The sequence below is a fragment of the Schistocerca serialis genome, chromosome 11, assembly GCF_023864345.2.
Source record: "Schistocerca serialis cubense isolate TAMUIC-IGC-003099 chromosome 11, iqSchSeri2.2, whole genome shotgun sequence".
Classification (NCBI taxonomy): Eukaryota; Metazoa; Arthropoda; class Insecta; order Orthoptera; family Acrididae; genus Schistocerca; species Schistocerca serialis.
The window spans coordinates 133,848,359-133,860,618 of record NC_064648.1 but is presented as its reverse complement, the minus strand read 5'-3'; the positions used below and the strand labels follow the sequence as shown (position 1 = coordinate 133,860,618).

Here is a 12,260-nt window from a genome sequence, read left to right as displayed (position 1 = left end):
AAACATGTGGTCCACGGTTGCTCAACGAGTGACCCAGATTACATCCCCAGCTGCCACACCAGATGATCTTTGGCAGCGTGTGGAAGCTGCTTGGGCTGCTGTACCCCAGGAACACATCCAACGTCTCTTTGACTCAATGCCGAGACGTGTGGCAGCGGTGATCTCCAACAATGGCGGCTACTCTGGCTACTGATTCTGGCAGGAACCACATGTCACAGACGTCTGTAAGCGTAATCATTTGATACTTGGTCAACATGTTATCTACAAAATAAATTTTGTTGTGATACCTCTTGTCTTTCTTGGTGTTGCATTTACGGTGGCCAGCAGTGTATTTTCTCTGCCGTCGAGCGCTCATACCGTTGCGGCGGTATAATTTACATCTGAGGGAACGAGTGTAGCGCGGCGAAGTTCAAAGTCCCGCTACAACCGGAAAGCGAGCGTCAGAGCGAGCTGTGGAGACGTGCGACTTCAGCACCTCCAAAGAAATCAAAGGTCGTGCGCACCAGTTCTGGTAACGGCATGATGTCCTCCTTTTTTGACCACAAGGACCCACTGGTTGTCGAGTTCCTGGGACGGGGAACCACCATCAATGGCCAGCGTTATCAAGCCATTTTACAGAGCCTTAGACGAGCCATCGAGTCGAAACGCCGAGGCGTGTTGTCCAGTGGCGTTATCCTCCTGCGTGATAATGCCCGCCCACACAACAGCCAATGCGGTGAAGACGACATTGCAGCAGTTTTGGTGGGAAACGCTGGAACATCCACCGCACAGTCCCGACCTTCCACGTGTCTGGACCTCTAAAACAAGCTATTCTCAGACATCGATTCGCTACGGATGACGAAGTGACTGGGTCCAGGCCTGGATCCCACAGCAGCCTACTAGCTTCTTCAAGGATGGAATCGACCGGCTAGTGTCGCAATGGGATAAATGTGCCAACAGTTTTGGCGACTATTTTTGAGTATGCATACTGTGTATACCTACATTTTTAAGTTAATAAAATTGTTACTGTTACTTTACACTAGTGATCGGGTTTCATCTGAATGCCCCTTATACATTAACCGGGTATACCTGCTGACAATCGTTAGGTGCGTTCGTTGTGGTGTTTCAGCAGATATTTTTCGCTTTGTTTTTGCAATGTTACCTGGAGTTGTCTCAACTGTCCCATCTTTCATGGGAAGTTTAGCGTCAACAGAAAGCATCGGTTTGTTTCCTGTTACAAACAAAATTATTTTTAGAAAAAAAATTACACTGAAATGACTGCGCTCAGCTGCTTACAGGCGTTGATATATGTCAAGGGGGACAGGTAAAAGCGTGTGCCCCGACCTGGACTCGAACTCGGGATCTCCTGCTTACATGGCAGACGCTGTATCCATCTGAGCCACCGAGGGCACAGAGGATAGTGCGACTGCAGGGACTTATCTCTGGAATGGCTCCCGTGAGACACACATTCTGAACTTATTGTCCCGCACTACATTCATAGTGCCCCCGCCCATTATACTCATTACTCGCGGCTTTTCGCCGATTCCCGTAAGAGTTCGGGCACTCTTTGTGCATCCGCACAGAAGAAGATGGTCAAATGGCCGGTGAGCCTTAACTATATATATATATATATATATATATATATATATATATATATATATATATATATATATATATATATATATATATCAAGATAGTATCAGTTCTTTCGAACATGTCATATATGTCTGCTTGTGTCTGTAAATGTGCGTGTCTGCGAGTGTATACCTGTTCTTTTCTCTGCCTAAGGTAAGTCTTTCTGCTCCCGGCATTGGAATGACTCCTTACCCTCTCCCTTAAAACCCACATCCTTTCGTCTTTCCCTCTCCTTCCCTCTTCCCTGATGAAGCAACCTTAGGTTGCGAAAGCTCGAATTTTGTGTGTGTGTTTGTGCGTCTATCAACATACCAACCCTTTCGTTTGGTAAAGGCTTACCGGCCATTTGACCATCTTCTTCTGTGCGGATGCACAAAGAGTGCCCGAACTCTTACGAGAATCGGCGAAAAGCCGCGAGTAATGAGTATAATGGGCGGGGGCACTACGAATGTAGTGCGGCACAATACGTTGAGAATGTGTCTGGCGGGAGCCGTGCCAGAGATAAGTCTCTGCTGTCGCGCTATCCTCTGTGTCCTCTACAGCTACATGATTACTCTGCAATTCACATTTAAGTGCTTGGCAGAGAGTTCATCGAACCACAATCATACTATCTCTCTACCATTCCACTCCCGAACAGCGCGCGGGAAAAACGAACACCGAAACCTTTCTGTTCGAGCTCTGATTTCTCTTATTTTATTTTGATGATCATTCCTACCTATGTAGGTCGGGCTCAACAAAATATTTTCGCATTCGGAAGAGAAAGTTGGTGACTGAAATTTCGTAAATAGATCTCGCCCCGACGAAAAACGTCTTTGCTTTAATGACTTCCATCCCAATTCGCGTATCATATCTGCCACACTCTCTCCCCTATTACGTGATAATACAAAACGAGCTGCCCTTTCGATGTCATCCGTCAATCCCACCTGGTAAGGATCCCACACCGCGCAGCAATATTCTAACAGAGAACGAACAAGTGTAGTGTAAGCTGTCTCTTTAGTGGACTTGTTGCATCTTCTAAGTGTCCTGCCAATGAAACGCAACCTTTGGCACGTCTTCCCCACAATATTATCTATGTGGTCTTTCCAACTGAAGTTGTTCGTAATTTTTACACCCAGGTACTTAGTTGAATTGACAGCCTTGAGAATTGTACGACTTATCGAGTAATCGAATTCCAACGGATTTCTTTTGTAACTCATGTGGATAACCTCACACTTTTCGTTATTTAGCGTCAACTGCCACCTGCCACACCATACAGAAATCTTTTCTAAATCGCTTTGCAACTGATACTGGTCTTCGGATGACCTTACTAGACGGTAAATTACAGCATCATCTGCGAACAACCTAAGAGAACTGCTCAGATCGTCACCCAGGTCATTTACATAGATCAGGAACAGCAGAGGTCCCAGGGCGCTTCCCTGGGGAACACCTGATATCACTTCAGTTTTACTCGATGATTTGCCGTCTATTACTACGAACTGCGACCTTCCTGACAGGAAATCACGAATCCAGTCGCACAGCTGAGACGATACCCCGTAGGCCCGCAGCTTGATTAGAAGTTGCTTGTGAGGAACGGTGTCAAAAGCTTTCCGGAGCTGTGAGCTACTGCTCAGCACGGCCCACGCAACTGGAGTACCGTTTTGGTCTGAGCTACATTTTCTGTGTGACTTGTTCCTGTATTCCCCTTACACGTTAACTCTTTGCCAAAAATCTCACTTACCAGATCAGTATCTGATACGTCCAGCATCGCAGATCACTTAGTAACTCGGCGGTAGCTCACACAGGCCTCCCGTTAGTAGTAACTGTGCCAGACTGGCGCTGGAGTCGGATGGCCTTTGGCTGTAGGGATGATTACAGGGAGTTCTGCCATTCACTGTTAAATGGCAATGGCATATTTTTCGCAGAGGAGTCGACTATAATTCATCGTAGTTTTGCCATTTTGCATCAAATATTTATAAATTTTATAAACAAACCTTCCTCGTGAATCAGTCCGTCTATTAGTGAAAACTGAGTCACAATCACCACAGCAGTCCCTGAGAGAAGTCTGAACATCCAGACACTGTGGGGATAGAAGAAGATTCAGAAATTTTGGACATAAATTTTGTTTTAGAGGCTGTGTTTGGTAAAGACTGTGGTATTAGTTGTTTTGTGATTCACTTTTTAATCTTTTTATATATTCTTTATATTTACAATTTTTTTGAAGTACTTCACATTCAGCAACACTTATTGTACAGTACTGTTGTGTATGCTATGCAATTTGTTATAACTTGTTTGAGGCATTACAGTGCACAACTTTGCTCAGTCTATTTGAAGCTGGTCGACCGCGTGGCTCCGGCAGAGGCTAGTCGAAGGCGATGCTGAAGTCCGTCTTGAAGCTGCGCCTGTCTACGGAGTACATGTTGTCTGCAGAGCACTCGTACACGCCCGCGTCCATCTGGGTCGCGGGGTCGATCTCCAGTTTTGACTTCACCTGGTCCTTACCGATGCGCCACTCGTGAACCTGTCGAAAGCGCGAGATTAGTGCAGTTACTGACACCCGAAAATAGCCATTGTATGTACTGTTTCAAGAAGGAAGATGAGTTATTTGACTTGTTGACTATGCCTCTTACAAGGGAACCTCCCCATCGCACCCCCCTCAGATTTAGTTATAAGTTCGCACAGTGGATAGGCCTTGAAAACTGAACACAGATCAATCGAGAAAACAGGAAGAAGTTGTGTGGAACTATGAAAAAAAAAAAAATAAGCAAAATATACAAACTGAGTAGTTCATGCGCAAGATAGGCAAAAACCAGGATAGTGTGAGATCAGGAGCACCATGGTCTGTGGTTAGCGCGAGCAGCTGCGGAACGAGAGGTCCTTGGTTCAAGTCTTCCCTCGAGTGAAAGGTTTACTTTCTTTATTTTCGCAAAGTTATGACCTGTCAGTTCGTTCATTGACGTCTCTGTTCACTGTAATAAGTTTAGTGTCTGTGTTTTGCGACCGCACCGCATAACAGTGCGATTAGTGCACGAAAGGACGTGTCTCCCCAACGGGAACCGAAAACATTTGATCGCAAGGTCGTAGGTCAACCGATTCCTCCACAGGAAAACACGTCTGATATATTCTATACGACACTGGTGACGGCATGTGCGTCACATGACAGGAATATGTTGTCGACCCACCTAACTTGTACTCTTGGTGAATGGGTAAAAAGATTCTTCTACCTTGCCCGATTTCGGTTTTCTTGTGGATGTGATAATCACTCCCAAAAAAGTGATGAAAACGTACGAGTTTGTCACATAAACTGCAACAAATGAATGCAACAGTTTCACAGTCGCACACTTTTCCCTGTGCTCTGTCAAAACGTATGTTTTTAACGTTTTCAAATTTATCCGTGTGTAGACCGTCAAATCCTGCATATGTCCAAGCAAATCTGAAAATGCCCTGGAATTTTGGAGATCGAAGTTGATTATGTGTGAGTGCCTGAACTTTGAAAATTGACACACGATCACGTAAACAATACTGCCCAGCGAACGTCATCTGCCAGCATGTGTAGTGCCAACAGTAAAATTCGTAAGGGGGTGGTGTGGTTGTGTTTTTCGTGGAGGGGGCTTGCACTACTTGTTGTTTTGCGTGTCACTATCACAGCACAGGCCTACAATGATGTTTTATGCGCCTTCTTGCTTTCCACTGTTGAAGAGCAATTCGGGAAGGCGATCGCACGTTTCAACACGATGGAGCACCTGTTCATAATGCACGGCCTGTAGTGGAGTGGTTACACGACAATAACATCCCTGTAATGGAATGGCCTGCACAGAGTCCTGAACTGAATCCTATGGAAGACCTTTGGGATGTTTTGGAACGCCGACTTCGTGCCAGGCCTCACCGACCGACATTGATACCTCTATTCAGTGCAGCACTCCGTGAAGAATAGGCTGCCATTCCCCAAGAAACCTTCCAGCACCTGATTGAACGTGTGCCTGCGAGTGGAAGCTGTGATCAAGGCAACACCATATCGAATTCCAGCATTACCGATGGATGGCACCACGAACTTGTAAGTCATTTTCAACTAGGTGTCCGGATACTTTTGATGACATAGTGTATATACGAGGGCGGTTCAGAAAGTAACCTCCGATTGGTCACAGTGCGGGTTGTGGGGGGAGTAGCGACGCCATCTGTGCGTTCACGCACTCAACAGGTCAGTCGGCACCAAGCCGTGGTCGAGTGAACGTCGTACCTGCGCTAGTTTAGTTTTTGTGGCAGTTTGAAATGTGTGCTGCAATAGAAAACCCCGCCAAATGTGAAGTGCGTGCTGTCATAAGGTTTTTTACAGCCAAAGGATATTCTGCAGCAGCTATTCATCGTGAGCTTCGTGCCGTGTACGGACCAAGAGTTATGAGTGAAGGAGTTGTCCGTGAATGGGTACGTTTATTTAGAAGTGGACGAGAAAACGTTCATGATGAAGAGAGGAGTGGTAGATCATTGGTGACTGACGAACTCGTCAAGACAGTTGATGCAAAAGTTCGTGAAAATCGACGTTTCTCAATGTCGGAGTTGTCTACTGGTTTTCCACAGATTTCTAAGACTCTCTTGTACGAGATAGTGACAGCAAGATTGGGTTACCGTAAGCTCTGTGCACGATGGGTGCCCAAAATTCTTACCGACCACCACAAAACTCAAAGAATGGCCTCTGCATTAGACTTTCTGTCCCGTTATGAGGACGAAGGAGAACCATTGTTAAACAGAAACGTGACCGGTGACGAAACCTGGATTAAGTACGTGAACCCTGAGACAAAAGAACAATCAAAGATGTGGGCACATTCAAATTCGCCTACCAAACAAAGAAAAGCCTCGCAAGATTTTTCTGCCAGAAAACCGATGGCAACGGTGTTTTGGGATGCCAAAGGGGTGTTGTTGGTTGAATTCATGGAACGTGGTACGACCATTAATCAAGACGTGTACTGTGAAACAATAAAAATGTTACGACGGGCTATACAGAACAAACGCCGTGGTATGCTGACTTCCGGTATCGTTTTTTTGCACGATAACGCCCGTCCTCACTCTGCTCGCAGAACAACGGCCCTTCTTGGGTCCTTCAAGTGGGACGTTATCAACCATCCACCTTACAGCCCAGACCTGGCGCCAAGTGGTTATCACCTCTTCATGCATTTGAAGAAATGGCTCGGGTCACAGCGGTTTGATGACGACGAAGAGCCCAAAGATGCGGTCACAGGCTGGCTCCAGGCACAAGCGGGTGATTTTTATGCAGAAGGAATTTCAAAGCTTGTGAAGAGATACGATAAGTGCCTCAATCGCTATGGAGACTATGTAGAAAAATAGTGCAAAGATGTAGTTGTAAGATGTATATATTAAAATATTTTTATTTAACTTGGTGTATTTTTTTAAATCAACCGGAGGTTACTTTCTGAACGGCCCTCGTAGAATGATGTATAGATCCCAACTGTTGTTGTCGCAATGCATGAAAAGTCGTTAAGTAAGCCAGTTTTCACGACTCTTCTTTTTTAAATCTTCGTATATCCATCATTAAAATGGACGACTTACGACGTCAGCTGGTATAATGTACGTTAAAAAAATCACGTAATTCCTCCAGCTGTATTAAGGTGTTGGTTTTATTGGCAACTAGTTTCGATGTTGTTACAACATCATCTTCAGGCCGATACTTGTTGACAGTAACCGTATGTGTCTGACACTAGTAGTCAGTGGTGAGATAGGCGTGTTCAAACTGAGGATGACCTCTGAACCCAGACGGCAGGAGTCATTGGTGCCGACATGAGCAACAATTTGCAGTCGGGTGCACCCAGTGCTCTCTATGGCCGCCGGCAGGGCCTCCTCCACATCTCGGATGAGACCCCCCCGGGCAAGCAGACAGAGTGAACACTGGCCTCCTTCCCCGACCTTCCCGCTATTTCCCTAAGGGGCTCCATCACCCGCCTAACGTTGGAGCTCCCAATAACTAATAAACCCCTCCCCCCGTGTGCCTGCTCGGACCTCGCCGAAGGAGCGGCCACATGTCCACTCACAGGCAGAGCGGGCAATGCCTCACGGCCAGCCTCCACATTTACCCTCCGCCTCGTACGCCGCAAACGCTGCTGAACCAGCGACTCCCCTTGGGGAGAGGGTGGCCCAACCGTGCCCGGTACCCGCGAAGATGTCTCGACAGCAGGGACAGTGGGTGAAGCGTGTAACACCTGGGGTGTACCTTGCGACGCACCGGACTTCCCACAGCCGCTACACTCCGAGGCAGCAGCCTGAAGACGGCTGACCGCGGCCATCAACATGCTCAGCTGTTCGCGAACAGTGGCCAGCTCCTCCTGCGTCTGTACACAGCAGTCACGCATCCCTTACTTTCTTTCAAGCAGTGCGTCCTTGCGTATATTTTTTTCCACCTGTCCCTGTAGTTATGTTGTGGTATAAAACATAGTAATTTCTTGGTGCGGGTAAAAGATTGTGAATGCCACACAACACATCAGTCTACTAATGGTCAGTGGCTACATCTCCTCGGCATTGTTGTTTGTTCTTATCTTAGAACAGTTCCTTCTCTAAATCCTCGCACAAACGAAATAATGGCTGACATCGAAATAAGTGTCCAAAGAATAGAAAAGCAACTGGAATCACTCAACAGAGGAAAGTCCACTGAACCTGACGGGATACCAATTCGATTCTACACAGAGTACGCGAAAGAACTTGCCCCCTTCTAACAGCCGTGTACCGCAAGTCTCTAGAGGAACGGAAGGTTCCAAATGATTGGAAAAGAGCACAGGTAGTCCCAGTCTTCAAGAAGGGTCGTCGAGCAGATGCGCAAAACTATAGACCTATATCTCTGACGTCGATCTGTTGCAGAATTTTAGAACATGTTTTTTGCTCGAGTATCATGTCGTTTTTGGAAACCTAGAATCTACTCCGTAGGAATCAACATGGACGCCGGAAACAGCGATCGTGTGACACCAAACTCGCTTTATTTGTTCATGAGACCCAGAAAACATTAGATACAGGCTCCCAGGTAGATGCCATTTTCCTTGACTTCCAGAAGGCGTTCAATACAGTTCCGCACTGTCACCTGATAAACAAAGTAAGAGCCTACGGAATATCAGACCAGCTGTGTGGCTGGATTGAAGAGTATTTAGCAAACAGAATGCAGCATGTTGTTCTCAATGGAGAGACGTCTACAGACGTTAAAGTAACCTCTGGCGTGCCACAGGGAAGTGTTATGGGACCATTGCTTTTCACAATATATATAAATGAGTTAGTAGATAGTGTCGGAAGTTCCATGCGGCTTTTCGCGGATGATGCTGTAGTATACAGAGAAGTTGCAGCATTAGAAAATTGTAGCGAAATGCAGGAAGATCTGCAGCGGATAGGCACTTGGTGCAGGGAGTGGCAACTGACCCTTAGCATAGACAAATGTAATGTATTGCGAATACATAGAAAGAAGGATCCTTTACTGTATGATTATATGATAGCGGAGCAAACACTGGTAGCAGTTACTTTTGTAAATTATCTGGGAGTATGCGTGCGGAACGATTTGAAGTGGAATGATCATATAAAATTAATTGTTGGTAAGGCGGGTGCCACGTTGAGATTCATTGGCAGAGTCCTTAGAAAATGTAGTCCAACAACAAAGGAGGTGGCTTACAAAACACTAGTTCGACCTATACTCAAGTATTGCTCATCAGTGTGGGATCCGTACCAGATCGGGTTGACGGAGGAGATAGAGAAGATCCAAAGAAGAGCGGCGCGTTTCGTCACAGGATTATTTGGCAAACTCGAGTGGCAGACTCTGCAAGAGAGGCGCTCTGCATCGCGGTGTAGCTTGCTGTCCAGGTTTCGAGAGGGTGCGTTTCTGGATGAGGTATCGAATATATTGCTTCCCCCTACTTATACCTCCCGAGGAGACCACGAATGTAAAGTTAGAGAGATTCGAGCGCGCACGGATGCTTTCCGGCAGTCGTTCTTCCCTCGAACCGTACGCGACTGGAACAGGAAAGGGAGGTAATGACAGTGGCACGTAAAGTGCCCTCCGCCACACACCGTTGGGTGGCTTGCGGAGTATAAATGTAGATGTAAATGTAGATCGAAACTAGTGCCAATGAAACCAACACCTTGATACAGCTGGTGGAATTACCTCATTTTTTAACGTGTACTTCTTTTTTATGTTGGTAGCGAGGTTGGGGTACTTACGTGCAAGTAGTTGTGCGAGTAGAGCTCGGTGCCGTCCTTGAACCAGGTGATGGTCGGCCGCGGGTTGCCCTTGGCGCGGCACAGGAAGACGATCTTGTGGCCCAGCGTGTACTCGTAGTCGAAGTGGGACCAGTCCAGAATCTTGGCCCCCTGGAAATTGACAGGGGGTACACTAACTGCGAATGAACACTACCTGTTGAAATGTATTTGTACCCCTACCAGTAGAAAGTTATATGGGCTGTGTCTGCCCTTTGCTTTTATGAAGGCTTGAACTCTGCTGGGGACTCTTTGAGTGAGGCGTTACAGTGTCTGTGGAGCCAGAACCAGACAAGGCAGTGTTGTTGGATGCTGCAATGTGTGGCGAGGTCGATTTTCCAACTCGTCCCGGGACTCTAGGCAGGGGAGTGCTTTCCTGGAACGTCACTGTCCACAGACCATTGCCTGCTTTATGGTAGGATGGATTATCATGCTGCTGTGATCGGTCATTGTCTTCGAACTGTGCTCTGCTATAACCAATACACAATGCTGGAAAATGTTTTGGTAACTATGAACATTTGGCTTTTTTGCAAGCGCAATAAGGGGTCCACATCCTAACCACGGAAATCGCCCCCTTACTGTAATACAATGGTACGTGGGCGTGATTACCTGCTGAGATGTGAAATGACATTTTCTGTGGGGTAAGAGCTGAACAATTCGATTCTGTTTCAGTCACGAAACTAAATTATTTTTCAAAGACCATTGCTGTTATCGCAATTTTGTAAGCCTCTAATATTAATTATGTAAGTTATGAATAATTTCTTTTACTCAATTAGCAGCAGTATTGTGATGGAGGTTACAGGTTCCTTACACAGTCGACCCACTAACACACATGTTGTGCTTTGTCCCATACACTACTAATGATGAAAGTGAGACATACGGCCGTGCACAGCTGTGACTCCTGCAATGGCGGAGCGTGCGAACACTCTCGTTCGAGATGATCGACGGATCACAATCAAACAACTCAGTGCTCAACTTGACATCTCTGTTGGTAGTGCTGTCACAATTGTTCACCAGTTGGGATATCCAAAGGTTCGTTCCCGCTGGGTCCCTCGTTGTCTAACCGAACACCATAAAGAGCAAAGAAGAACCATCTGTGCGGAATTGCTTGCTCGTCATGTGGCTGAGGGTGACAATTTCTTGTCAAAGATTGTTACAGGCGATGAAACATGGGTTCATCACTTCGAACCTGAAACAAAACGGCAATCAATGGAGTGGCGCCACACCCACTCCCCTACCAAGAAAAAGTTTAAAGCCATACCCTCAGCCGGTAAAGTCATGGTTACAGTCTTCTGGGACGCTGAAGGGGTTATTCTGTTCGATGTCCTTCCCCATGGTCAAACGATCAACTCTGAAGTGTATTGTGCTACTCTTCAGAAATTGAAGAAACGACTTCAGCGTGTTCGTAGCCACAAAAACCATAGCGTAAGTATTTATAGCTTTTGTCTTGTTTCTTGCTGTCAATTCTGTTTTCAGTATTTTTGTTAGTCTTTGTCTATATTTTTCTTTTAGTTCTTTTTTAATATTTGTATTATCTATTACTATTTTTTGCCTGTATCCTAGATATTTATAGGCATCTGTTTTTTCCATCGCTTCTATGCAGATTGCTGTGGTTATTCAATAAGTAATCTTCTTGTTTAGTGTGTTTTCCCTTGAATATGCTATTTTTCTTACATTTGTCTGTTCCGAAAGCCATATTTATATCATTGCTGAATACTTCTGTTATCTTTAGTAATTGGTTGAGTTGTTGATTTCTTGCTGACAGTAGTTTTAGATCATCCATTATTATTATTATTATTATTAGACTGGTTAGACAGAAAGCATTATCAGTTGAAGTCGTCCAATTTGTAGTAGTTCAGTAGTAAAGGGCCCAGCAATCAAGTGATTCAAAAACAGTAAGTGCAGTGCACACAGGTGAATCTGATTTTAAATGGGGCTGCAGTGTGCACATCTAGCAAGTCCTACAATGGAGACGATAATGCAGGGGAAGCATGTTTTGTAACAAGTGTATACGCTCTACCTGTCTATTTAGTTTGCGTGTGTGTGCGTGTTAGAATGTGGTGTATTGCTAGTGCTACCCACAACTCCTTCCCAGATGAGAAAGGTAATTATTCACAGTGAGGGTAGACACTTGTTACAAAACATGCTTCCCCTCCATTAATTCTCTCCTTTGCGGCACTTGCTTCAACTGCACATTGCAACCTCATTTAAAATCAAACAGGTTCATGTACACTGTACTTACTGCTAGTAAATGACTCCTGAACTGGCAGAAATTGCACAACCTCATGCTGTCAATCCGTTGCGTCTGATCACAGCCACTAGTAGTAATAATAATAAGAACAGTAATACAGGTTCAGCACTATAGTAGCCCCTATGTAATTACTGCTGTGTCGTACTGTCAAATAATTCATTTGTTTCGACACGAGCTATGAAGC

The 12,260-nt window shown here is 45.6% G+C and overlaps 2 protein-coding genes across 3 annotated transcripts in view; one reads left to right on the top strand and one right to left on the bottom strand.

Moving 5' to 3' along the window:
* LOC126427387 (procollagen-lysine,2-oxoglutarate 5-dioxygenase) overlaps positions 1–12,260 on the top strand; it is a 460,163-nt gene that overhangs the window by 278,596 nt on the left and 169,307 nt on the right. The window lies entirely within an intron of this gene.
* Positions 3,753–12,260, bottom strand: part of LOC126427388 (immunoglobulin domain-containing protein oig-4-like) — a 30,567-nt gene continuing 22,059 nt past the window's right edge. For both annotated transcript variants that reach the window (XM_050089741.1, XM_050089742.1), the window contains exons 3-4: positions 9,790–9,939; positions 3,753–4,111 (exon numbers count right to left, since the gene is read on the bottom strand). In XM_050089741.1, coding sequence (XP_049945698.1) covers positions 3,953–4,111; positions 9,790–9,939 — 309 coding nt within the window. In that variant the 3' untranslated portion in view covers positions 3,753–3,952. The remainder of the gene's footprint in view (positions 4,112–9,789; positions 9,940–12,260) is intronic.